Source organism: Phocoena sinus, chromosome X (genome assembly GCF_008692025.1).
Source record: "Phocoena sinus isolate mPhoSin1 chromosome X, mPhoSin1.pri, whole genome shotgun sequence".
NCBI classification, from domain to species: domain Eukaryota; kingdom Metazoa; phylum Chordata; class Mammalia; order Artiodactyla; family Phocoenidae; genus Phocoena; species Phocoena sinus.
In genome coordinates this window covers 941,332-969,242 of record NC_045784.1, presented here as the reverse complement: position 1 = coordinate 969,242, position 27,911 = coordinate 941,332, and the positions used below count along the sequence as shown (strand labels likewise).

General features: G+C 52.2%; 1 protein-coding gene across 1 annotated transcript; it reads right to left on the bottom strand.

Annotated features, from left to right (window-relative positions):
- Window positions 1-266: 266 nt before the first annotated feature.
- Window positions 267-26,126, bottom strand: ASMT (acetylserotonin O-methyltransferase). The gene is made up of 10 exons (XM_032620272.1): window positions 26,121-26,126; window positions 20,269-20,363; window positions 19,133-19,301; window positions 14,059-14,233; window positions 11,699-11,852; window positions 8,700-8,768; window positions 7,380-7,479; window positions 7,207-7,282; window positions 6,569-6,709; window positions 267-3,278 (listed from the first exon to the last, which is right to left on the bottom strand). The coding sequence occupies exons 1-10, from the start codon at window positions 26,124-26,126 to the stop codon at window positions 3,145-3,147; spliced, it is 1,119 nt and encodes a 372-aa protein (XP_032476163.1). The 3' UTR covers window positions 267-3,144.
- Between the last annotated feature and the right edge of the window lie 1,785 nt (window positions 26,127-27,911).

Sequence of the window (27,911 nt, the reverse complement as noted above, 5' to 3'; positions counted from 1 at the left end):
TGCTTACTGCCGTCTCCCTTCAATATCATATTTCCCTTCGATGCTCTTCCCACAGACACGGTCGTTCTGCGGGAGTGAGAAAAGCCAAAAATGCAAAGTTTTGTTTTAATTTTTAAAAAATATTTATTTATGTGGCCGCGCTGGGTCTTAGTTTGCGGCAGGCGGGATCATCACTGCGGCGTGTGGGATCCAGTTCCCTGACCAGGGATCGAACCCGAGCGCCCTGCATTGGGAGCCCAGGATCTAAACCGCTGGACCGCCAGGGAAGTCCCTTTTTAAAATTTTTAAAATGACTTTTTATTGGAGTACAGTTACTTTACAATGCTGTGTTAGTTTCTGCTGCAAGGAGCCGTTAACTTACATGGATGGGTGCATTCGGCCCTTGCACATAAAGGGGTTCCACTTTGTGCAGACTTGGGGCCCCACGTGAAGGATGCAGGAGGCATTGCAATGACCCAGGCAGCGGCAAACACGTTCTTTGGGAAATGTTCATCAGTTCGGCGTACTTCGTCGTCCCCTGTGGAAGCTAATACGTCAGAGAAACAAAAGAGAGGGGGTTTTCGTTTTCTGTGACAACCTTGTACAAGAACTGTGTGTGTGTGTTTTAATCCAAAGGGTTCATGCCGTGCTGCTATGTGTTTCAGCAGCTTTTCTTCTAAACAAGCTGACCGGGGGCTTCCTTATCACTGCTGACCACGCAAATTCTTTATTGGGGCAGAAACCCTCCAGAAAGAGGTGGTGTCTCCGGCAATGGCTCCAGGGCCCTGCTGCGAGAGATGCAGCCGGCCCTACTGTACATTTTTATCCACCAGGCCCAGGGTGTCTCTCCACGGGACAGGGTGTTGGCGGGGGGCAGTGTCCCCTCCCTTACTTAGAACCTGGAGAATGATGCCTTTTATTCTTACTTTGTAATCGCCCTTCGCGGGGGAAAATGATGAAAAGGTACTTGTTTTCGTGAAACCTAACATTTTCGGGGGCAAAGGCATAAAGTGGGTGTGTCTTCTCCGTTTACGGCTACCCCAGCCTCCTCTGGTTGGTGACTGCCTGGTCCGTGGAGCCAACGTCCATTAAGCCGCCCAACGGCGCCATCTGCTGGCAGACAGGCATCCCGGTACTGCCCCAAGTGGTCCAGCGTCGCCGTGGCAACGGGAGGATGTCTCCCTCCAAGGCTCCAGGCTGTCCTGAGAGGTATTTGGGAAGAAGCCAGAGCAGGTGATTCCCGGCGCTCTGAAGGGTCCTTCCTGCTGAGTCCACCCGGTCCCTCCGCAGGCCACGGAGCTGGACCAACGCTGGGGAGCACAGTCTGGGACCAGCAGCTGGCTTTCCATCATCTTCTGAAGGTCTTTCCAATACCTGTTTCTCTTCCTACCCCCAAGGAGACAGCGTGACCCTCCCAGAGCCCTCAGCTCAGAAGGACTCTTAAGAAATCTACGCACCCCTAAGAGCCAGTCCTGTCGTTACAGCCACGAGTATCGGGGAAGCTGCAGTGTGATCACATCCTCACCCAGTCTCCCTAGCCCGGCACTGTGGGCATCGGGGGCTGCTGGGCCACTCTCTGATGTGGGGTACCCTGTGCACTGTGGGGTGTTGGGCAGCATCCCTGGTGCCCAGTCACCAGCTGCCAGCAGCATCTTCCAGACCAGCGTGACAGCCCAAGATGCCTCCAGACACTGCCAGGTGTGTCCCCAACGGGGGGCGGGGGGCAAAATCACCCCAGCTGAGAAGCATTGGTTGGACGTAGTGAAAGAATCGCAGGGCATTTAAGACAAACTTTAGCGATTACCCAGTCCCGTCTGTCAAATTTGAAGCGTGAGGGTGCAGAGAAGGTAGGTGACGTGCCCGAGGTCAGCTTCCTGCTGGCTAGAAATTCCGGACCTGCAAAGCCATGCTCCTCTGCTTCCGAGGGCTGCCCCTGGCTTCAGCACCACCGACGGCTTCCCTTGCAGAGTTCCGGCCATCCAGAGAAATATGCAAACCGGCAGGCGCTGTGTTTGGATCTCAGACACAAGGGGGGTGAGCGGCAAGGTGACCGTGGATGCTGTGGGCAGCGGCCCCGGTGCCAGGTCCCTCCCGGGCGTGGCTTCACCCAGGAAACACGGCGGCTTTATTTATTTTTTTTGTAATTTTTTTTTTTTTAAAAGAGCATAAATCAGCTCTCCTACAAGAGCTGGGGAGAAATATGTGTGAGGGGGTCAGATTACAAGCTGGACTTCTCTGCATGGACCTTTCATCAGCATTTGGTTTTTGAATCATGCAAATGTGTTAGTCCTCCAAGAATTAACACATAAAAAGCGGAGGCAAGGCCTAAACACTGGAAGCAAACCGAAGACCACGAGCCCGATGGGCAACATCACCTCCGGGCGACAACCGTAGTTTCTGTGAACGTGGATGCACCAATTCGTGGATATTCTAAACAGAAGAACTGCAGACAAGACACAGCACCGCCTGGCAGTTCTCTTGTTTGCAGTAACCTTGGTTTTGCTCCTCCGGAATGACGTCATGTACAGATCAGGACAGGCAAACAAGTACTATTGACGATCTTAGGAGCATGGCTCGGGTGTAGGACACAACACAAGGACGGCGTTAGAAACACTGAGTCACTGCCCGGTAACGTCCCTATGGATGGAAATGTAAATAATTCAGCGTGTTCAATCCATTTCCTAGCTCTCTCCACGGAAGGGGTCTAGAAACACTGCCCTCCCAGCAATGGCGACTCTGCCTCTGAAAACGATTCCCCACTAGCAGAACCACAGTTTCTGGGGAAAATAGACGATTCTGGAGAGGGAGAAGCAATTCAAAAGCCTGAGACATGGTGATGTCCCAAAAGCAAGGAAACCTTCAGCGGTCGGCTGTGACTGTGACCTCATCACACACAGAGGCTGTGCCCACGCCCTCGTGGACCCTCAGCATCGCGACCTCACAGGATACGGTCCCCATCACACACAGCGGCTACCTCCATCTTTCGTTGGGATACGCTGCAGAATGGTTATCAATGCCATTTTTTGGTCGGTTTTAATTACGGATGCGGAAGGAGAGCCATTTGGTTGGACGACTCCCCTTACCTGTGACATGAACTCAGTCGCCGGCACCCCAAGGAGAGTCTGCCAACCCTGCCCCGAGTTGACAGCACAGCGACACCCAGCCCTACCACGTATCTGTCTTGCAGGCTTGATAGGTTCTCACCAGCAGGTGTGAACACTTCTCACCCGTCCAGTCATGCGGGACCCTGGCCAGGATGCACAGATCCGGCTCTGGAAGGCAGTCTTCAAAGAAATCTCCTGTAACCCAGGGCGAGTGCCCTGGGGTCAGCCCGCATCTCAATCCCGTTGGACCACACCAACACCCAGCAGGGAAAGGCCACCTGTATGGACCGAGCTTTCCCAGATCTTCCCAGCTGGTGACCTTTCAACCAGCCCCTGAACAAAAGAAATCTCAGTGAAGACAGGACCATTCTGAACGGTGTTTGGGGGCCCCTTTCCCTCCATCAGATCTGGACAATGGTTTTATTTTTATTTTGTTTCCGAAGGTCCCGTGTAAACAGACAGCATCCTTTAAGCCATGGGTTTCAGGAGGTCCCTGGCAATGGATCAGAAGCTCCATTCTGATGAGTCAAACTGGACCAACAAGGTCTATACGTGTTTCCCTGACTGAATAAAGATGCCCACGAGAGACTCTTACCTGTAGGTGATGGCCAACACTCAACTCTCCTACCATTTTTCCTGCAAGAAGTATCAATGTGGGAAGAGAGCTTGGATAGCCCTGAGCTGGACAGGGTTACCTCAGCTGACCTGTGTGGTCCATACTCTGCAAATTCACGGGAATTGGGGAGGATGTCTTGGATGACATAAATGCTATCCCCTGGATCTCTTTCTTGTGCTGAGTATCCCAGGAAACATGGACCCCAGAATATTCCCCCATGAGACAGGGCACGGAGAAGGAGGTTCCTCCAAATGGGTTTTCTTCCACTCAGTGAAGAAAGACAGGGGTTTTTCTTAGAAAACTACAGCCCAAGGGCCAAATTCGGTCCGGCGTCTGTTTGCCTACAGCCTGGAGAGAATGCAGACCCAGGAATGAAGGTCGACATGCCTGCACCTTCTACCAGCTGCCCTTGGGGACCAATCGCAGACACCCAACCTCAACGGGGTAACAGCACACAATAGAGTAGTATTTCACTTAATTCCCCCAACCTCCAAAGTCTGCTTCTTCACCCCATTTTCCAAATGAGGCACTGAAGTAACACTGATCGTGTATCTCCAAGAAGTAGGAGGAAGACTCCCCAGGGGTGGGATTAGGGTTAAGATCAGGGTGAGGCACTGCCTCTGCACACAAAATTTAAGGGGCCCCAAAACTTGGTCTTTGAGATTCAATATATTTTAATACAATGGCTTTAGAAATCAACATTACGGACTTCCCTGGTGGCACAGTGGTTAAGAATCCACCTGCCAATGCAGAGGACACAGGTTCGAGCCCTGAGCCGGGAAGATCCCACATGCCAGGGAGCAACTAAGCCCGTGCGCCATAACTACTGAGCCTGCACTCTAGAGCCCGCGAGCCACAACGACTGAGCCCGCGAGCCACAACTACTGAAGCCCACGCGCCTAGAGCCCATGCTCCGCGACAAGAGAAGCCACCGCAATGAGAAGCCCGCACACCTCAACGAAGAGTAGCCTCCGCTCGCCACAACTAGAGAAATCCCGCGCGCAGCGACGAAGACCCAGCACTGCCAAAAATAAATAAAAATTAAAAAGAATTTTTTAAAAATCAGCATTGAGCCCCCCCCACCCCCCAACAAATTCCTGATGGTCAAAATTTCTGAATTTTAAATATTTATTTTTATTTATTTATTCATTTAGGCTGCACCAGGTCTTAGTTGCAGCACACAGGATCTTTAGTTGCGGCGTGCAGACTTCTTAGTTGCAGCATGCATGCGGGGTCTAGTTTTCCGACCAGGGATCGAACCTGGGCCCCCCGCATTGGGAGTGTGGAGTCTTAGCCACTGGACCACCAGGGACGTCCCCAGATTTCAGAATTTTCAGTAAAGATGGTATCCAGCCCTTCAAGGACATGATCCAGCACATTCTTGTTACCTAGAAATCAGCCTGTCGGATCCAGGGCTATTCAAAAGGAGATGATCCTTCGTCTGGATCAGTCAACATTTCGGCAGTGCCTACCCCACATCTGGCCCCAGATGCAACGCTGATGCCTGTCCCATGAGATGCCATGAACTTGGCAGTGATTTTATTTTTTTTAAGATCTTTTGATGTAGACCATTTTATTGAATTTGTTACAATATTGCTTCGGTTTTATGTTTTGGTTTTTTGGCCATGAGGCATGTGGGATCTTAGCTCCCCGACCAGGGATCGAACCCGCACCCTCTGCATTGGAAGATGAAGTCTTAACCACTGGACCGCCAGGGAAGTCCCGTGCAGGTGATTTTTTTAAAAAAAACATAATAGCGAGGGACTTCCCTGGTGGTCCAGTGGTTAAGACTACACACTTCCACTGCAGGGGGTCCAGGTTCAATCCCTGGCTGGGGAGCTAAGATCCCACAAGCCGTACGGTGTGGCCAAAAATAATCATCACCATCATAGTGAATTTACAGCAGATCTAAGAGTGGATGGAAATGATATCCCCACCTGGTGTTTTTCTTCTGAGCGAGCAGAAAAATAGAACCACGAAAGGCCAGTTTCCTCCATAAATGGAGGTACAGGGCGTCTGCTGGTTAGACCTTAGTTTCTGGGACAGCCCATCTCTGGGAGCCGCACCCCACGTTTCCAAAGCAAGAGGAAGTCCCTTCCAGCTCCTGGCAAAGCTGCTGTAGGTCTCTGAGCCTTGGAAAGCCTGAGAAGCTTCTCAAGCTTCTGAGTCAGGAACTGACCCCTGATCCTACCTTCAACCCATGTCATTTACTGTCATTCATTAGTGACCTGGATTTAGATACCTGTGTGGGTGCCCTGCGGTGGCCGTAAGAAATGGACACAGACCAGGAAATCCATCCTCCCCCATCCTGGAGACCAGACATGTGAGGTCAAGGTGTCCCAGGGCTGCGCTCCCTCCAGAGGCTCCAGGGGAGGGTCCTTCCCGCCTCCTTCAGCTCCTGGGGGCTCCAGGCATCCCTGGGCTTGTGGCCGCGTCCCTCCCCTCTGTGCCTCTGTATTCTCGGGGCTTCTCCTCTGTGTCTGGGTCTCTCCTCTTCTGTGTCTTAGAAGGACCCTGCCATTGGATGTAGGGCCACTCTCCTCCAGGGGGACCTCATCTCAGACCCTTCACTTCATCACATCTGCAAGGACCCTATTTCCTAATAAGGTCCCATTCACAAATTCTAGCTGGACATGAATTTTGACGGGACAGTGTTGAACCCAGTACAATACTCAAGAAAGAATTAATTGCAAGAAAACAATATACCCTCCCAGAGTTTTCCATCTGTCATGACTCACAGTTCTAGGTTGAGGGGAAGTATATTTGGAGGGTGAAGGAACCCACTCTGACCATCCACTGCCGCCTTCTCCCACGCCCCCCCGGGACGCATCTGTTTCCCCGTGGACATAGACAGCACTTGGAAACCCACCTTCACAGAGGCCGATCCGTTCATCCTCCGGGAATGAGAAGTGCCTCTTTGCCATCTGGACCACGTCCAGGATGTCAAACACGGTGATCTGAGACCCCGGGTACAGAGACATGCACGCCTTGGCCACAGCCCCGGAACCACCTGCAAGCGGACACAGGACGTGACAGGGTGGGGACCTGGGTGGTACCCACACTCTGGTCTCCATAGTTACAGGCTCAACTACAGGGCCTGGAATCTAGGGGGTCTTCCTGGTTGGGCCGACGCGCATGCCAACCTTCCACACAGACTCTGACCTGACTGTGTCCTCTCGTGCCAGGGCATCTATCCACCCGAAGACAAGACACCAGCCAAGCAGAGGAAGCCGTGGGCAAATGCTGGAGTGAGATGTGCCCGTGGGTCCCTGTGGGGGACATTTCCAGGGGACGCCCCAGTGAGAAACAAGGGGGACCCTCCCAGACGCCAACGGCATGCACGTCCCAGGTCCTGGAGACCCTCCTGTCTTGTGTTTTCACGCCCAGCTGGCCCCAAGGCAGAGCAATTGCAAGTCTGCTCTTGCTTAGAGGAACCTGCTACCAGCGAACATGGCAAAGACACCCCTTGTGCACCAGAGATGATTTTCTGAAGCCTCACATCCCTACCCGAAGGGCGACCCGTGCTTTCCGTCCCTCCTCTATGGGAAGGCAGTACTGGGTCAGGAGGGAGCTGCGGGGTCTCCTGAAACCAGACCGAGGGTTGGTGCTCACCGCTGCCGTTTTGCCCTCAACCGAGCCCCACCCCCTTATCCTGTAAGACAGGGAGGACGACCACCCACCCAGTCCTGCGTCTGTTCTGGGAGCTTCCCAGTGTCCAACGTGCAGGTGTGGCCGGCCTTCCTTCTCATCCCCGCCAGCATCACGACGGAGGAGTGACATCTGCCCCCCGGGACCCCAGTAAACTCTCCTGATCCTTGCAGGCTCACACGGTGTTTTCCTCCACCAGGAAGGCAGCGAGAGAAGACTCTGCTCTTGGAGTTTCAGCAGACCAGCCTGCAACCCCGCCCAGAGGATTCTCACTGTCGTCTACACGGAGAACCACATCTGTGTCCCACGCCCTCGTCCTTGGAGCCGGTGCTAGTTGGCTGCAGTGAAAGGAGCTAGGACCACAACAGCCTTCGGGAAGTGACAGGAAGATGCTCCCCACTGTCCTATTGGGATATCCATCTTCTTCCTTCACTGGGTCACCGGGAACTATTCAAACCAGGGTGTCCTTGTGCACTGTTGGTGGAGATGTAAATTGACGCAGCCACTATTGAGAACAGTATGCAGTTCCTCAGAAAACTACAAGACAGAGTTGCCATATGAACTTGCAATTCCCGCTTGGGCATGTATCCGGAGAAAACCATAATCTGAAAAGATCCCAAGATGCACCCCCAGTGTTCACTGCAGCACTGTTTCCATGCAGGACCTGGCAGCAGCCTGTATGTCCACTGACAGAGGAGCGGATAAAGAAGATGTGGTGCATACACACAGTGGAATACGACTCAGCCATGAAAAAGAAGGAAGTAATGCCATTGGCAGCAACATGGATGGACCTAGAGGTTATCATACTAGGTGAAGTCAGTCAGACAGAGAAAGACAAATATCATATGATACCACTTCTATGTGGAACCTAAAATGTGACACAAATGAACTTATGTATGAAACAGAAACAGACTCACAGACACAGAGAACAGACTAGTGGTTGCCAAGGGGGAGGGGGTGGGGGAGGGAAGGAGTGGAAGGTCAGGATTAGCAGATGCAGCCTTGTATATAGGATGGATACACAACGAGGTCCTACTGTAGAGCACAGGGAACTCTATTCAATATCCTGGGATAAACCATCATGGAAAAGAATATTAAAGATTGTATCAATGTGTATAACTGAGTCGGTTTTCTGTACAGCACACAGTAACACAACACTGTCAATCAACTACACTTCAATAAAATTTTAAAATATAAGCATAACCCTATCAGAGCAGGTGCTTGGGACCTGCCTGGCGGTCCAGTGGTTAGGACTCCTGCACTTCTACTGCAGGGGGCTCGGGTTCAACCCCTGGCTGGGGAGCTAAGATCCCGCAGCGAGGCCAAAAAAAAAAGCAGGTGCTTGGCGTTACCTGTAGATGGCAGTGAAGAGCTCCTCGGAGGGAACCCCAAAGGCCTTCAGGTACTGGTTCCTCCTGTCCCTGAAAACGGGGCGGGCATCACTCGGGTTCTGAGACTTTACTGCACATAACGTACCGCACACCGGTGCTCACAGACCCTATCCTTACATCGCAGACAGAACAGGAAACAAGTAACCCAAGACACTCACGAATCCCTTTCTAGTTTGCAAAAAGTAACTGCACATTCAGAGCTGCAGGTTACCCATCCAGCAGGCCTCTCTGATGCGCGGAAAGTAGAAACGAGGGACAGTCGAAAGACGGTGTAAAGATGCCGTGAAATGAGGCGATGCCTCGGTCCAGGAGGACTCAGCCCCTGGCACCTGGGGATGGGGCCCTCCTTGTAGCTGGAGGGCCAGCGGGTCTACCCACAGCTTCCTGCTACTTCCCTGAGGCCGGTGAGGGGGGGATTTCTGGGTCGTCCTGGGCCCCGCTGCCTGATGTACAGGTGAGCTGGCTCCCTGCGGTGTGTCCTCCTTCCATCCTGGATCTAGTCTGGCCGCAGTCAGCCCCCTGCTCCTTTCATGGACATGAGGTGACCCAGCGCCCCCTGCTCCTTTCATGGACATGAGGTGACCCAGCCTTCGGTCAGGGGAGGCATCTCTTTCCCACCTGATCTTCGGGAGACACTGATGAAAAATACACAGCAGCAGAAATCCGTGCCTCCGCGTGGGACCCAGATACGCCAGCACGAGGCAGGAGGAACAAGCCTGTTACTCTCCGTTGCTCCGAAACCAGAGGCTCCTTTTGCACGTGGGGCAAAGCACTGAAGTCCCTCGGACCGACTCCAGAGGGTCCAGCAAGGGCTGCGGAGATGTGGAGGCGCCGTTGGTTACTCGCACCCTCGGGCGGAGTCCATTGGGCTGTGTCCAGCTCCTCACGGCTTCCTTCTTTAACTGAATGGGCCCCAAGGTCAAAAACTCAGGGGGCGTCCCCTTGAAATCGTGACATCCTGCTTCTCGTAAAGCACAAAGCTCGGAAGCTGGGGCGGCCGTCACCCCATGGCCGCGCGGGCACAACTTGTGGGAGCTGACGGGGGGCTGACCCCTTAGACGGGCGTCCACGCTCTGCTGTGCCACTGTCCCTACTGTGCCCTCTTGTCTGGTTGTGACACGAGACCCCTAACGCTTTGGTCTCCCTCAGAGACTTACTGAGAGTCCCCTTGGCTCCAAGCTGTGGGCCCGACCCTGATGCACATTACCCACCGGCCCTGGGCCACCTGGAGACGCTCAGAACAGCATCGACGCCACGTGCGCGGTAAGTCTCACGTGGGTGTGATTTTGGAAGAGAAATGTGAAATCAAACAGTCATGATAAGCGTGAATCTGATGAGCTGTATCTTTTCCAAAACCAGCGGCAGAACTGGGTCCTCGGGTTCTCACAGCTAAGCTACCGGAGGCTCAAGATGGGGCTTAAGTTAAAATAATTAAGAAAGAAAATGTAGAGCCACGGTTCTCAACAATGTCAATGTCTTCAGTTGGTTGTCACAACTGGGGGAGGGGGAGCTCCTGGCACCCGGTGGGTGGAGACCAGGGAAGCTGCTCCACAGCCCACAGGGCCCGGAACGTCCACATCAGAGGGTCACCCAGCCCCGATGTCAGTCGTGCTGAGAAACCCTGACCTAGCATCAGAGATTCTCTCTATCAGTCACCTATTATAATTCCACTAGCTATCACTTATTGTCTATCTATCTATCTATCTATCTATCTATCTATCTATCTATCCAGCCAGGGTTCCCCAACCCCTGGGCCGTGGACCAGTACCGGTTCCCGGCCTGTCAGGAACTGGGCCACACAGCAGGGGGCAGAGGAGCGAAGCTTCATCTGCCACTCCCCACGGCTCGCATTACCGTCTGAGCTATCCCGCCATCGCTTGGGTTACTGCCCGAATTATCCTGCCAGCCCCCTCGCCCCGTCCGTGGAGAAACTGTCTTCCATGAAACCGGGCCTTGGTGTCAAAAAGGTTGGGGGCTGCTGTATTCGTCTATCTCTCTGTCATCTATCTAGACCCACCTATCAATATTTATCATCTTCTATCAGTATTTATCAATAATGTCCATCCATCATCATCTATCTCTCAAACTATGCGTATTACCTATCAATCATCTGTCAATATCTATCATCTATTGGTCACTATCTATCAGTACTTATCTATCAGCATTTCTCTAACAATATTTATCTATCAATAACATCTACCTATAGATTCACGTATCTATAGATCCATCTACCTATCATCTATCTATACCTAACCATAGCTATCATTTTATCAATATTTATCTATATCTATCAATCACCTACCAAACTGTCAATATTGTCTATCAATCATCTATAATGTATCATTACTAATCTATCAGTATTTATCTAATAATATTGATCTATCAATATCTATCACTTATCTATAGCTCTATCCATCTGTCTCTACCGTAGTGATTCCCAATTACAACTGATTTTGCCCCCAGGAGACGCCTATCAATGTCTGGGGACATTGTTGGTTGTCGCACTGGGGGGAGGGGGTGCTCCTGGCACCTGGCGGGTGGAGACCAGGGAAGCTGCTCTGCCCCCCACAGGGCCCAGGACGTCCCACATCTGAGGGTCACCCAGCCCCAGATGCCAGTGGGGTGAGGCTGAGAAGCCCGGTGTGCGGCACAGCCGTCACACACGCAGAGAGCAGCACGCAGGGTTTTCCACCGTCTGTTCCAGATTATCTTCCTGCTTTGCCCTGGGGCACCCCGCTTCCCCTGGAGACTCCTGAAGCACAAGGATTCTCACCACGACATCATTAGAGTAATCCCGTCGGTCGACACCAGGTGACCTCACACATCTGCTCCGGATTCCCAAATCTAATGATGTTGCGTTTGGTTCTACAAGAAACCCGGCATTTCGATTCCTCGGATGCCCTGAAAAGCAGCCCCCAGGCAGCCCTGGGACTCAGGAGCGCCACCGACACCGCACCCACCTGACAGCCGCGGCCAGGTGGCCCCAGCCCAGGTAGGTGGTCCTGGCCGTGTACAGCAGCATGTCCTGCTGGGACTTGGGGCTGGCTCTGGCCAGGTAGGTGCTGGCAAGCTCTGTGTTTTTTTTTTTTTTTTTTTTTTTTGCGGTATGCGGGCCTCTCACTGTTGTGGCCTCTCCCGTTGCGGGGCACAGGCTCCGGACGCGCAGGCCCAGCGGCCATGGCTCACGGGCCCAGCCGCTCCGCGGCATGTGGGATCTTCCCGGTCCGGGGCACGAACCCGCGTCCCCTGCATCGGCAGGCGGACTCTCAACCACTGCGCCACCAGGGAAGCCCAAGCTCTGTGTTTTCATACACAGCTGAAAACACACAGAACAGAGGAAAAAAAAAACCCCAAAACGCATTAGATACCAAGGCATCGCCGACATGCCGACACCAGCACTGGGAACACCCTGATGGAAACGCGATTCCTGCCTGGGACCGTGGAAGTCCCAACAGCTGGACCCTCGTCCTGAAGGGCCGGCTGACCTGTGGGCAGCAGGCGCACCTGCTGGGTTCAGCTTCGGCAAATCCCATGGGAAGATCCGGCGGAGCGGTGAACAGCCAACGAGCCCGAGGGAAACGTATATTTCAGTCTGCGGACCTTTAAGCAACACCTGATTTTAAAATGGACATATGGGGGCAAAAGCCCGACTCGTGCAGAGGAAACAAAGATCAGGGGAGAATGGGGCGCTTTTTGGGTGAGCTCAGCTCTGCAGCAGGGACCCGAGCCTGGTGGGGCCATCATCTCCACAAGGGGCAGGACGCCCACAGCCCCCCGGGGCAGACGGCACCGTGCTCCCCGGCTGCACCCTAAGCCACTCCATTCCTCCAGCCCCCGACAAGCGGGGACGGCCCTGGGCATCTCGGGGCCACATGTCCGAACGGCTCATCCGGTGCCTGGGCCTGTCCTGGGGGCCCAGCTGTGGTGCTTGGGGTCCGGCGTGGTCCTGTTCTTGGTCATGGCATCCCTCCTAGGACAGGAGCGGCTTGTCCCGCTCACGAGGAGAAAGGATCTAGCCTTTCATTTCTCCTGCACAATGCGTACCTGCCCAATGTTTGTGGGTCTCCACGGGGACCCCAGAGGCACAGCCGGAGTGGACGCTGCCGTCACGGGGCTTCCCAGCCTGTGCGCTTGCGCAAATCCTCACCTGCCTGGGCCGCATGTCAGCGGGAACCACAGGCTCCTCCCACCCCCAGGTGCTTCCCATAGAACATCCCGCATCCTCCACAGGTGTATCCTGACTGGGTTTCAGCATGGGCTGGGCATTCAGGGGCAGTGCTGCTAGTGGGGGCCGGGAGGGGGACCTGCAAAGCTTGTTCACGTGGTGTGGCTGGCACCTGCTTGATTTCCAAGCCGGGCTATCTGAGCACCATCAACCCCTCAGATGATATCTTCCTGTTCAAGTTAACTCGGCCGCGCTGTTTGCACCCCAGAAATCCAACAGGTACACAAGTTCTTTGGCTACAAGAGAAAAGCCCACCAGCTATCCCCCTCCCCCACCTCTGGGCCACCCACTCCTGTTCTATCAAGCGATAGTCCCTACACTTTGCAATTTCTCGGATTGACAAAACTCTAAAAAACCATCTGGATGACCGACATAGGGTTGACAGTTTTGAATTTTGCAAAGGAAAGACATTAAAAAAAAAAGAAAAAAAAAAAAAACCCTACCATCACCATCTTCCATAAGAGAAAAGCAGCTTCAACACCAAAATAATATACTCTCATCATAAATGGCAACCCCTGAATTGAATCAGTTCAGCTTGATGGAAGATTACTCCCTTGAGATTTCTTTTTTTCACATTTTTATCTTGTTCCTTGGATACTTCATCGGGGTTCCAGTGCATACACCAGCCTGAGGAAACCTCTAGATCGGGAGCTGGTAAATGACATCCCGCGTTTGCTCTCTGAGTTTGGCCCTCTGCCTGTTTTTGTCAATAAAGTTTTATTGGAACCCTGGCCCACTACCTGTTTTATCAATAAACTTTTATTAGAACCCTAGCCCACCACGAATTTTGTCAATAAAGTTTTACTAGAACCCCGTTCCACCACCTCTTTTGTTAATAAAGTTTTATTGAAACCCTGGCCTACCACCTGTCTTGTCAATAAAGTTTTATTGGCACTCAGCCCCTCCCATTTGTTTGTCTCCAGCTGCTTGGGTGCGCCAAGGGCAGAGATGGGTGGCAGCTGCAGAGACCACACGGCCAGCCCACAGGGCTAAGAATACTTACTCTCTGGCCCTTTACAGAAAAAAAAAAAAAAAAAAAAAAGTGCTGAGGATGTACCTTTAAAATGCCTCCTTCAAAATAGCCAGGATGCTTACCTTTTTCTCTCCTCACTTCCACTTGAAGCAGCTTCAGGGACACACAGGCATCCAGCAGTAGCTCTGTCCCCCGGGAGCTGACGCCCAGAGGTGCAGCCACTGCAGCCGAGCCCAGGGCCTCCAGGACCTCGGCCAGAAGGTCAAAGACTCCCAGCTCACAGGCGGCGAAGAGAACCTCGGGGCAACGGCAGAAACCAGACTCAGCTTTAATTCTCTTAAGAACCACACTCAGACGCACACACCATGGGGAGGGAGCGTGCATCTGGAAGTGCTCGGGGAAACAGGGCAGTTCCTCACAAAATTCAGCGTAGCATGACCATAGGATCTAGCAATTCCACTGCTGGGTGTAGACCCAAAAGAAGCAAAAGTAGGGAGCCAAACAGATAGCGTGGACACCTGTGCGTTCACGTGAAGCATTCTTCAAAATGGCCAAAAGGTGGATGCCACCCAGGCGTCCACTGATGGATGGATGGACAAACAAAATACCGTGTAAAGACAATGGAATATGACTCAGTCTTAGAAAAGACGGGAAGTCTGATCCAGGTACAATGCGGATGAACCTTGAGGACGTGATGCTGAGTGAGAGAAGCCAGACACAGAAGGACACGTACCGGGGTTCCCTAGAAGAGTCACATTCACAGAAAGTAGATGGTGGGTCCAGGGGCTGGGGGAGGGGGAGTCAGTGTTTAATGGGGACAAAGTTTGGGAAGATGGGAAAGTTCTGGACATGATGGTGGGGATGGTTGCTCAACAATATAAACGGACTTGATGCCAATGAACTGTGCCCTTAAAAATGGTAAATTTTATAGTATGTCTATTTTATCACGATAAGAACAGTTTTTAAATGACGCTTCCACCTTGCACCCAAGAAGAGACTACTCCTGCTGTTTCAGCCCTAATCCTGCCCCATGGGAGTGGATGGATCGGTCCCCAGGGAGGGTGGGCGCCAGGGCCCGGTGGGGGCTGTCCCCCTAGGGGCAGGGGCCAAGGGGGTCGTTCATGGGCTGGCCAGCCGGGCAGGAGCAAAGGTGTGGGAGCCTGGTAGGTCCAGGCGCCTGCAGCAGCTGCCCCCGCCCTGTCCGTCCACAGAAGCTCTTCACGGAACCTGCCCGGAACAGCAAGAACCTGTCCTGGGAAATGCACACTCCCCGTGAGGGACTCTGAGGTCCCCAAAGGGGATGCCCGAGGGATATTGAGGGGCACATGCAACCACGGGAAGCCACACGTGAGTTTTCAAAATCCTATAATCCTCTCTCTGTCCCTCGCTGGTCACACTGGTCACCTGGGAGCAGAAATTCGGGGGATGGGGGACAGACAGGGCCTTCTGCGTTTTCATTCTACACCCTTCCTTCTGCATTGTTTGCATTTTCCAAACAAGGAAATATACGCAGTCCTTTTTTTTTTCCTTAAGGTGTCAGTGGTGTTCCCTACCTGCTGGTGTCAAGAGTCTTAAGATGGTTTATTTTCTCTTTTTCTCTCTCCATCTAAAGAAGTGAATAGGGTGCCTCCAAATAATACATAAAGGGTAAAAAAAATGAATAAACTATCAATGCATTTTTTTCCCCTCGCACACAAGGTTTGGGATAATATTGGCCATGAGAGGTGGATCCATAAACGCCCCACAAGGAGAGACAGTTATTTTTCTTTTTTCCAGAATTGTACCCTAGATTTTGGGTACAATTTTTATTTTTATGTTTTTGAAGTAGAGTTGATTTACAATGTCGTGTTAGTTTCAGGTGTACAGCGAATGATTCAGTTATACATAAAAGAATACACGTGTAGGGCTTCCCTGGTGGCACAGGGGTTGAGAGTCTGCCTGCCGATGCAGGGGACACGGGTTCGTGCCCCAGTCTGGGAAGATCCCACGTGCCGCGGAGCGGCTGGGCCCGTGAGCCATGGCTGCTGAGCCTGTGCTCCGTGACGGGAGAGGCCACAACAGTGAGAGGCCCATGTAACGCAAAAAAAAAAAAAAAAAAAAAAAAAAGAATACACGTGTACATTCTCTTTCAGATTCTTTTCCCACATAGATTACAAAATATTGAGTATAGTTCCCTGTGCTACACAGTAGGTCCTTATTGTTTATCTATTCTTTTTCATTTCTAAAAATTAAAAAAAAAATTTTTCTGGCGTGTAGTTGGTTTACAGTGTTGTCTTAAGTTTCAGGTGTGCAGTGGAGAGACGGTCTCTTGAGACAATGTGTTTCCCACACATACGATTAGGCTTGTTTTAACAGCATAAAAATAAGACCTGTGTCTATGTTAGCTAGGGAAGTTGCTGCTTCCCGACCCACGATTACACTGGAAAGCCCTCCAAATGCATGTGGGAGAGGGGAGTGTAATACTCTTGTGTTAATTCCTAATTCTGTTCTTAAGGTTCTAGTAACTGTTATTCTATTAAGGCAGCGGCACTACCGATGTTTGGGGCTGGATCAACCTCTGATGTGGGGCGTCCTGGGCACTGCGGGGTGTACAGCAGCATCCCTGGTCTCCACCCACCGGAGGTCAGGAGCTCCCCTCCCCCCTCCCCAGCTGTGACAAGCAAACATGTCCCCAGACACTGACAAGTGTGCCCCCAGGGGCACAGTCCCCACTTGAGAACCATTATATTAAAGTTCCATCAACTCTCACTCTACTAAGATGATATTTTATATTAACTCTCGTTAAGATTGTATCCATTCCTATTCCCTTAAGGTTGCATTAACTCTTATTAAGATTGAATCTACTCTTCTAAAGGTACTACTGGCTGTTATCCTATTAAGGTCGCATGAACTCTTACTGTATTAAGACTGCTAAGTTTTATCCTATTAAGATGGTATTAGCTCTTGTAGTAAGGTTTTATTAACTCTTGGTATAGTAAATGGCAATCACTCTTGTTCTACTGAGATGTTATTAACTCTCATTCCATGAAGGTTGTATTCAGACTTTTTCTATTAAGGTTTTATTAAGTCTCGTTCTACTAAGGATGTGTTAAGGTATATTCTCTAAAGGTGGTACTACTTCTTCTTCTGTTAAAGTTGTGTTGACTCTCGCTCTGTGAAGTTTGCATTACCTCTTACCCTGTTATGATTGTATGAGCTCCTGTATCAAGGCTGTACTCACTCTTTGTGTATGAAGATTTTACGAACTCTTATTCTATGTGGTTGTAGTACGTTTTATTCTCTTAACGTTGGATGAACCTCTTGTTGTATTGAGATTCTATTAACTCTTGTCCTATTAAGGTTGTATTGTTTTATCTGATTAGGACGGTGTTAGCTTTTACGTAGTGAGGTTGTATTAACTCATTATAGTAAAGCTGTAATCACTCTTCTATTGAGAGGTTACTGACTTATTCTTTTAAGGTTGCATTCAGCTTTATTCTACGGAGATTTTATTAACTCTCTCGTTCTGTTCAGGTTGTATTAAGTTTTATTCTAGGAAAATTGCATCTGCTCTGGTTCTGTTACGGGTGACAGTACATGGCATGAAATCGCGTGTACCAAAGCGACTTTCCTCCCAAGATTTATAAGCCACCGCACGCCCTGTGAGCGCGCAGCTGGCACTGAGTAAAGAGCGGGCAGCCCCAGCCGGCTGGGGACGCGATGGGGGCACAGCCAGGTCACGTTTTCAAGCCAGGGGAAGGCAGCAAGTTACTCTGTTTTCTGTAAGGTCCTCTTCCTTATATCTCAGTGGCGCTAAGATAGGCGTCGTAGCCCAGGGGGGTCCCCGGGTAGCGTTCAGGGGATGCGGACCTTGGATGGGGAAGATGCTTCACTCCCCTTTTCGGTCCACCCTTCCTGAATCTAAGCACCCCCCTCGAGGACGAAGTCCGCCCAGACCATACGTGTGTGACCACGTGGCCAGGAGGAGTCACACTGTCCTCAGGGGCACGACAGCAGCCGCGGAGACCGTGAGACCCTGCCGGCGGGCAGCGCCCTCCCTGAAGCCGGGGGTGTGGACGGACCACCAGCTGCAGACAGCGCCCCGTCTTGCTGCCACAGACCCACACACCCCTCCCCTCCCGCCAGTGTGGCCAAGCTTGGGGCATCTCTAGGCCCCAAGGACAGTCGGCTGCCACGTGGTGAGGCTGTGTGTTCTCAACGGCGGAGGCTCACTCGAGAAAGCCTGGAGGAATCGTGCTCTTCAGAGAGACAGGCCCAGCCTCGCCCTCAAGCCAGCGGAGACCGGCCTGCCCCTCCCTGCTTCTGAGCGACTCTGCGCACGGCGAGCTGCACCACTTGGACCCCAAAGCGAGGACGGACTGGATTCCCAGTGAATCCGGCCGAAGGCCTGTGCACCCGCCGCTCACAACCTCATTCAACACACCTGCCACCCCTGTCTCTCTACAACGCAAAATCCAACTCCAACTTCCCTCCAGTTTTCACTGAAGCAAAAATTCAAGTAACACAAGGATCACCTTTAACCATTTTAGACTAAACAGCTCAGCGGCCTTTAGCACATTCACACCGTTGTGTAACCACCACCTCTATCTGGTTCCAGAACCTTCTCACCCCCCCAAAGCACACCCCGTCCCCACGAGCTGTCAGTCTCCATCCCCCTCCCCCAGCCCCTGGTGCCACAAACCCACTTTCTGGCTGTCTGCTTCGCCTGTCCTGGACGTTTCCTCTGAACAGAGTCACACACCCTGTGACCTCCTGTGTCTGGTACTTTCACTGCACATAATATTCATTCAGCCACGAGAAGGGATGAAACACTTACGTCTACTACCTCCTGGGTGAACCTTTCAAAGCTGCCTCGATTTTAAACGCATCACCTTGTGTTTAGGGTGTAGCAGACGAGCACCCGTATTCCTCGATCACCAAGTGTTTGAAATAAGTTGATACCTGTATTCCGATAACCATCATTTCCTTTGTAATCTTACCTAGTTCAGGTTAAGCTTGCATGAACATCTTTCTGAGATGGAGTCCATGGGGGTCAACAGATCCCCAGAAGGGCCCCAGGCCCCGATGGCCAAGCTTCGGCACACAGTCTTGTCCAGAGTTCCCGGACATTCTCATCCCCCCGGAGGAGAGCAGACAGTGCCGGTGGCAGCCTCAGGCTGTCTACGCGCCCGGCCGCTAGCTCTCAGAGCCCCCCACCTGGGTGACCACGAAGGCGCTGGAATATTCCTCCAGGAGACCGCAGTTCTCCTCCCCAGGGGGAACCCGTCTTCCCTCCAGGCCAGCCTGGCTTGGAGGACCCCAATCGTCCCGGTTTCGGGAATCACAGGTCTCTGAGCAAGCTGAGGGGACAGCCAGGGGCTCAGTGCTGATGCCTCAAGCTCTTTGCTTGGGCCGGGAGTGAGCCCAAGATGGATTATTCTAGAAAATTCCAACAGCCTGATTAAGGGGATGACAAAGCTTATGGAGACCCCCGGGGTTTCCGCTCACTCCTTCTGTCCCTGATGAGCACACAGCCCTAAAATCACCTGCACCCCCAGCCCCTGCCCGCCCTTGCACCGTCAGCTGTGGAACTGGTCCCAAACCCGTACGCCCACTAATCCCTGGCGTTGATAACTCACTGGATGGATTGAACAGGCTCTGGGCCCTTCATATGGGGAGAGAGGGGGTGTATTAATTTTCTGGTGCAGCTGTAACAAATGACCACAGACTGGGGGACTGTAAACCACAAACATTCATCCTCACCTAGTCCTGGAGACTAGACGTCTGAGGTCAAGGTGTCCCAGGGCCGAGGTCCCTCCAGAGGCTCCAGGGGAGGGTCCTTCCCGCCTCTTCCAGCTCCTGGGGGCTCCAGGCGTCCCTGGGCTCGTGGCCGCATCCCTCCCGTCTCTGCCTCTGTCTTCCCAGGGCTTCTCCTCTATGTCTGTGTCTCTCCTTTTCTGTGTCTTAGAAGGACCCTGTCATTGGATGTAGTGCCACCCTCATCCAGGAGGACCTCATCTCAGACCCTTCACTACATCACATCTGCAAACACCCCTTTTCCAAATAAGGTCCCATTCCTGGGTTCTGGGGGTTACGACAAGGACATATGTTTTAGAGGGGGCCATCATTTAATCCGCTACACCAGGGTGATCAATTATTTCCATTGAAGGCGTTTCAATCACCAATGAACCATGGTGAGCCATGCTAATCCCAGAGGAAGCCCAGAACCCGCCCTGAACCGGGTCCTGCCATGGCCCAGCCCCGCTGGGGAGCTGCTCCCCCCTTTTCCAGCCATTTCTGATGCTCAAGTTTAAACCCTCAGAACCCAGATGGGGGCTGCAGCTCCCCCCCACCGCACCTGCCCCGCCGTGGTGGCCCTCCTTTTTCCACCCCGGACCCCGGCAAGCAGGACCTCAGTGTCAGCTGACCATGCCACGGTGGACACAGCCTGAAGGCGAGAGCGACGGGGGACCCCTGGGAGGGACCCACAGGAGGCCAGAGGGACTGGCCATCGAGACCATTTGCTTGATTAAAACGCAAGCAGCCCTTTCTCAGCCAAATCCCCCTTGGCTGCAGGATCAATCCGGATCTTCACTTAAGGTGATTAGTTTAGTAATGAGATTGAGTGACGAGAAGGAACCTATGAAATTCGAGGTCGGTGCTTGGATTTACTCTTCCAGGGGCAGAAAGTGTTACCGACCGGGGTTCCTGGCCTCCTTAATCGATAGAAATTGATCAGAGGCCAGACAAGAAATTCAGGCAAGGCTTTACTGGGGTCCCTGCTGCAGCAGGGGGGGAGCGAGAACAAGTAACAGGTGCCCTTGCCCCGCTCCCCGAGGGGGGGGGCAGCTAGCTCCTTCTACGGGGCGAGGGTAGGGGTGGGTCCAGGGGCCGGCCGGAGGGGAGGCTTAGGGAGTCTGCCCACCCCTCTGGTGGTGTGAGTGCAGGGGGCGTGCGCAGTGCCCTGTTTTTGCTCCCGGCTCTTCAGAGGTCACAGGTGGGTTTTTGGTCTCTTTGTATCTTTCGTCCAGGATTTGCCCCAACTGCGCGCGCACGCAGTTATTTTTAGTCCCTTATAGTTTCTTTGTATTTTTCTGCTCCAGGAGAGGTGTGTCCAGGTGCAAGCCCTGCAGCAAAGGGTCCCAGGTCCCAGCCTGTCTCAAAAGGACTTAGGGGCCACGAGAGCCCCAAGGTGCCTGGCCGTGCTGAGCTGTTCGTTGGATCAGCATCTGTCCTGCACAGCCAGGCCCTCAACGGTCCCCATTTATACCGGAAGAAGGAAGACGGCATCCTGACAGAAGGCTCTTCTCATCGGCCAGAATTTATGTGGACGAGTGTTCTTTAAAAACGAGCCTAGGGGCTTCCCTGGCAGTGCAGTGGTTAAGAAGACTCCGCGCTTCCACGGCAGGGGGCTAAGATCCCACATGCTGTGCAGCGAGGCCAAAGAAAATAAAAGAAAAAAGCACACAGATATCCGCTGGAGAGATTGCGGGTTCGGTTCCAGGCCACCCCAATAAAACAAATATTGTGAGTCATAGTAATAACATCAAAAACCATAGACAGGGGCTTCCCTGGTGGCGCAGTGGTTAAGAATCTGCCTGCCAATGCAGGGGACACGGGTTCAAGCCCTGGTCCGGGAAGATCCCACATGCAGTGGAGCAACTGGGCCTGTGTGCCACGGCTACTGAGCCTGCGCTCTAGAGCCCGTGTGCTACAACTACTGAAGAGCCCATGCTCCACAACAAGAGAAGCCCACACACCAAGACACAGAGTAGCCCCCGCTCATGACAGCTAGAGAAAGCCCGCGTGCAGCAACGAAGACCCAATACAGCCAAAAATAAATAAATAAATTAAAAAAAAAAAAAAAAAAACCATAGACACCATAACAACTAATTTAAAGGTTTGAAATGCTGCGAGAATAACCAAAGTGTGACCCAGAGACACAAAGTGAGCAAACGATGTGGGAAAATGGCGCCAATAGACTTGCTCGACACAGGGGGGCCCAAACCTTCCATTTCTAAAACACCTACCATCTGTAAAGCGCAGTAAAGCAAAGCAAGATGAAACAAGGTCTGCCCATCCGTGGAAACCTAGGAAGAACCAGAACACCAAAGTAGCCTCGGGCGATCGCACGTACAGGCTGGATGAAAACGCACGGCCTGTTCTGGGCTGCGTGGCTGCCCTGCCTCTGCCTCCGGGGGTCCCTACACATCAGTGTTGAAGACACACACGTGCAGGGCAGAGACGGATTTCCCCACCGCTCCTCTGCTCCTCAGTACGGGAGCTTGCAAACAGCCTCTTCTGCTTTCACTGCAAACAACCATACGTGTTCTAAAACCATCTCTAAATCATACGGTCCAGTAAAACACTGACTGGTAAAGACCCATGCACCCCAATGTTCATAGCAGCCCTATTCTCAGTAGCCAAGACACGGAAGCAACCTAAGTGTCCGTCGGCAGAGGACTGGATAAAGAAGATGTGGTACATACATACAATGGAATATTACTCAGCCATAAAAAAGAATGAAATAATGCCATTTGCAGCAACATGGTGGACCTAGAGATGATCATACTAAGGGAAGCCAGCCAGCCAGAGAAAGAGCAATGTCATATGATATCACTTATACATGGAATCTAAAATACGACACAAACACCTATGAAACAGAAACAGACTCGCAGACACAGAGAACAGACTTGTGGTTGCCAAGGGGGAGGGGGGTGGGGGAGGGATGGAGTGGGAGTCTGGGGTTAGTAGATGCAAACTATTACATTTAGGATGGATCAACAACAAGGTCTTACTGTAGAGCACAGGGGACTATATTCAATATCCTGGGATAAACCATCATGGAATAGAACATGAAAAAAAATACATATATACGTGGAACTGAAACACTTTGCTGTGTAGCAGAAATTAACACATGGTAAATCAACTCTGCCTCAATAAACTAAATTTTTTAAAAAATCTCTAACTTAAACGTAAGCACAAATGTCAAAAGCTTTCGGCTTTTTAAACACTCCCGGGGCTGACGTGCAAGGAAGATGTTAAATCAGAGATTCAACATGATCTAGTCATTAGGTGAGAAATGGTTGTATCAATTCCAAAATGTACATTTAAAAAAGCCAAACACTTAACATCTCTGAAATTGGGGTGTTGCACTGGGTTGAAGACTGTCCCCCTAAAATTCCTGGAACCTCAGAAAAGACCTTATTTGGAAATGCAGTCTTTGCGGGTGTGATGCGGTGAAGGGTCTGAGATGACGTGGCTTCCTGGAGGAGGGTGGCCCTACATCCAACGACAGGGTCCTTCTAAGAGACAGAAGAGGAGAGACCCAGACACAGAGGAGAAGCCCCGGGAAGACAGAGGCAGAGACGGGAGGGACGCGGCCACGAGACCAGGGACGCCTGGAGCCCCCAGAAGCTGGAAGAGGCGGAAGGACCCTCCCCTGGAGCCTCTGGAGGGACCTCGGCCCTGGGACACCTTGACCCTCACACGCCTGGCCTCCAGGACTGGGGAAGGATGACTGTTTGTTATTTTAAGCCCCCAGCTTGTGTCCATCTGTCACAGACGCCCCAGGAAACCCATACAGATTTCTCACCAGTAGCGGCGTGTCACGGACCAGTGTTGGACGGCAGCGTTCCTGTTTCAGAGGTGCACCCCTCACTCTGCGCCTTGCAGCGGGTGGGGTCCAAGGCTGAGGAGATACTGAGCTGGCGTAAGGACGACGCATGAGCAGGAGAGACGCCCCGGGCTGTGAGCCGCGTGGGCCTAAGCCTGGAGACGCTGAAGCATGGCGGGTGGGCGAGGGCCACACCATCCTCTGCTCCCCCCCATGGCCCAGGAGGGCGGGGCTGGCCGATGTCTGGGGAGCTGTACACCCTCCAGTCCCTGAACCAAACCAGCCTTCTAAACCTTTTCAAAGATCGAGGCGCCCAGGGAATTGTAACCGAGTGGGACCCTCTGGGGCCTTGCCGGGACAGACCCCTCCCCCATGCCCTCTGCTGTAGCTTCTCCCTAAAGTACTTAGATAACAGTATCTGATGCATGTTTCCGGAGTTGCTCTGCAGAGGCTAAAACCACCACCAAGTGGAAGAATTTAACTACCTGATGATCACGAGCACACAGCCCCCAGACCTCCTGGCGCCTGAGGACTGATGACGCGAACCCCCGTGACCCTGTCCTGGTCCCTCCCCGTCAGCCAATCAGAGAACTATGCAGGAGCTGATCACACATCCTGGGACACGCCTACCGTGCTCCGCCTTTAAAAACGCCTTGCCGAAGCCCTTCGGGGCGGTCGGGTTTTTGAGCACCAGCCCTGTTCTCCTTGCTGGGCCCTGCAGTAAAGCTGTACTTTCCTTCGCCACAGGGGTGAAGGAGATTGGCTTTACTGCGCACAGGACCCGAGTTTGGCTCCGTTACAGAGTTAGACCAAGAAGCCGGGAAAGGAGAAATCAAAGAGAAAGCCAAAACACCATATCCTTAGGTTTTCATTCGTGTAAAATGCACGTAACGTAAAACTGACCGTTTTAACCATTTCAGGTAAACAGCTCAGAAGCCTTTAGGACGTTCACAGTGTTGTGCAAACATCGCCTCTATCAAACCTTCTCATCCCCCCAAGGAGACCCCGCCCCCATGAAAAGTCACTCCCCCTCCCCCTCCCCCAGCCCCCCCGACAACCATGAATCTCCTTTCTTGTCTCTACGGATTGGCCCGTTCTGGACGCCTCCTACCAACGGAATCACACACTGTGTGTCCTTCGGTGTCTGCTTCTCTCACGGAGCATCTTGTGTTCAAGGTCCACCCACGTGGTAGCCTGTGTCAGGGCTTCGCTCCTTTTCATGGCTGAGTCATATTCTACTGTGTGCATGGACCCCGTTCTGTGTATCCATCCATCCATGGACACTTGGGTTGTTTCCACATTTGTCGCCGTTGTAAATACTGCTGTTATGAATATCCCTGTACAAGCTTTTCTTAGATGACTGTTTTCAGTTCCTCTGGGTGTACACTTGGCAGTGGGATGACTGGGTCCCACGGTACGTCTATGTTTAACTTTTTAGGAAGCTGCTATACTGCCTCCCACAGCAGCTGCCCTATTTACATTCCCACCACTGTGCACAGGGACCCAGTTTCTCCACGTCCTCGTCAGAGTTTATTTCCCTTTTATCATTACTATCAGTGATGCTGGTTTAGTAGTAGTAGTACTGCCGTTCTAGTGGGTTTTGGTTTTTTTAATTGAGCAAATTGTTTTCTTTTTCGTTTGGAGCCTGGGGCCCGCAGGATGATTTAACTTGCTGCCCTAAAGCAAGAGGGAACGTGATTGGAGAAGGGTGAGTTCAGACGTACTTGGAGACCACCTGGTATTCGTTACTTGCAGCTCCTGTAATACCTCAGACTGGGGGCTTATAAGCAACACACACTTATTCCTCATGGGCCCGGAGGCTGGACGTCCGAGATCCCGGCGAGGGCAGATTTAGCATCTGGTGAGGACCCTTCTCCTGGTTCCTAGATGGACGTCTTCTCACTGTGTCCTCACACGGAGGAAGCGGTGAGGGTGCTCCCTGGGGTCTCTTTTCTAAGGACACTAATCCCATCCACGGGGGCTCCACCCTCATGACCTCATCACCTCCCAGAGGCCCCACCTCCTGACACCATCGCCTTGGGGGTAAGGGGCCCCCCACAACACGTCTGAATTCGGGGGGACGCGAACGTTCCATCTACAGCGCCTGGGTGCGAGCGTTCTGACGGGGCGGTGAGGGTGGTGGGAGTATGAGGGCAGTGCCTGAGTTGTAGGGCAGGAGAGAAGACCCTCCTGCAGGGGTTTTATGGACAGGAGCAGAGATGGGGGGACTCAGGCTGAAGCGGGTGTGGGGAGATACGTACACAGCTCGGGGATGGAGACGTCAGCCTGTCTGCGTGCTGATTGGAGGGGCCTGATGAGAAAGGGAGGTACGTATGGCAACCGGGAAGGGCCTGCCCGGAGGAGGGGGCTGGGCCTCGGGCACGCCATGTGCGTGTGGGCAGTGGGGCAGGTGGGAGGGGCTGGAAGGGACGCTCCACGAAGTGCACCCCCTCCTCCGACAGAGCATGAACATCACCTGGAAAACACGTTACGGGAGCTCCGCCCCCCCCCCCCCACCTGCCGCGTGGAACCCTGCCTTTTCCTCTCACCTCAGGTGAGTCCAGAACGCCTGGAAGCCTGAAACCAGACCGCCATCCCGCTACGCTTTTTTTTTTTTTAATATCATCTAAATGCAAATGCAAACGGTGCAATGCTTGGCATATAATAGACGTTTTTCCAATTTGCTGCATTCTTTTAGAGTGTGTCTGATAGAACCTGAACACCCTAGCGATTTAATAACTATATCCATCCACTTAAAACCCCACAAAACAGTGTGTTTAAAATAATAATGTTATGCGGTTTCCTTTTCTAGTTCTATCCACGTTCTCAACTCACTTTTCTCCCCGCCAGGATTCTGGGCTCTATGTTTTGTGCTTAGAAATGTACCTGGTCATCCCATCATACTTGTGAAGTAAGATGTCTATACACGAGGTGACGGAGGTTAACTAGCCTTTCCGTGGTGATCGTTTTGCAGTATACACAAATTTCAAACCAATATGTCAATTATATCTCAATAAAACTAGAAAAAATAGAATATATAAATTGAAATTGTACGAGAATTTACGTTTTTTGGGTTTTTTACTGTTAACAGAAGGTTTCATGTGTTTTCCGTGCTCTGACTCATCGTGAGCAGGTGTATAAATGAAAACTTTGCAAATGTTAATAACTGACGTTCGACTGGAAATGCGTCCTCTAAACGAGGTGGACAGGGCTTCCTCTCATGATGGCTCAGAGTGAACTTTTTCCTGGTTTTCCTTGGGTCTGGGGGAACCTGGTTCATGTACTTGGTGGGAGCAGAAACATGGACAGAAGGGTGTCACTTCCTTTTTAACAATCTCCAGGCACACACCTCCAGAAGGCCCTTCTTCCGTTCTGCTGTCACCGTGTCACTCCCAGACCCACCTCTCCAGGTGATACTGCGACCCTAGAAGCCGCGTCACCTTGGGGAGCAGAGCCCAAGTATGAGGAAGGAGGAGGCATGGTGCCTCCACGAGGGCCACGAGAGGGAGGAGAAGGGGGATGCTGGAGGCACTTTCCCAGGACGATCAGTTACAAGAACAAGTTTAGAGCGAAGCCGAGGACTTAGAAATGGACCCGATCCCCTTCAAACCGTGAGCTGGCATGGAGCCCCACGTGGGAGATTACAGGGCAAAGACAGGAAGTGGGGACTCTAGCTAGCAAGACGGCAGCCTAGGTGACTCGGTGGGGTTTCCACCGTGCGTGTTGAGCCGGGATATGCACGGTGAGGAAAAGCACAGGTGCCTGGAGGAGCGAGGCATGGTTACAGTGGTGACACCCTCCTCTTTGCCAGAACTTTAAAAATCCAGATAAGTAAAAGCAACCACAAAACGAAAGCAGGTCAAAAATCCCTTTGCATTGATAGTCGCCTGTCAGATGCAGGGTTTGCAGGAGTGAAGATGGCAGTGAAAGGGGTGAGTCAACTGCCCAACGCCACGTTAACCTCGTTCGTCCCTGGAGCCCTCCCTGAGAGCTCTGCGCCTTTTGTCATGTCCCAATCTCTCCTCGAATGCAGGTTGCTAGGTTCCAGAGGACACAAGAGCCGCAGTCAAGTCCCAAATCCCAGAACACCTGGTGACCCCCAGGCCCTCAGGTCTGGAGAACATCTCCGCCGGGTGAAACTGTGAGAAATTGGTGGTGGTTTTTATTTACCCACAATGAGATAATGAGCCCATTCGGCTAGAAAGAGGCTCAGGACAAAATGCTATGAGACACACAGAAAAGGAGACGCAAACCTCCCATTCATTCACCCCAGAAGTTGGCAGGACAACGCTTCTAGGGTGGAAACCTTCCATTTCCTCAATAAACGTGTTCCTTAGTCACAGCGCCCTTGGTTACAATCTAATCACCTCAGAACTAAGA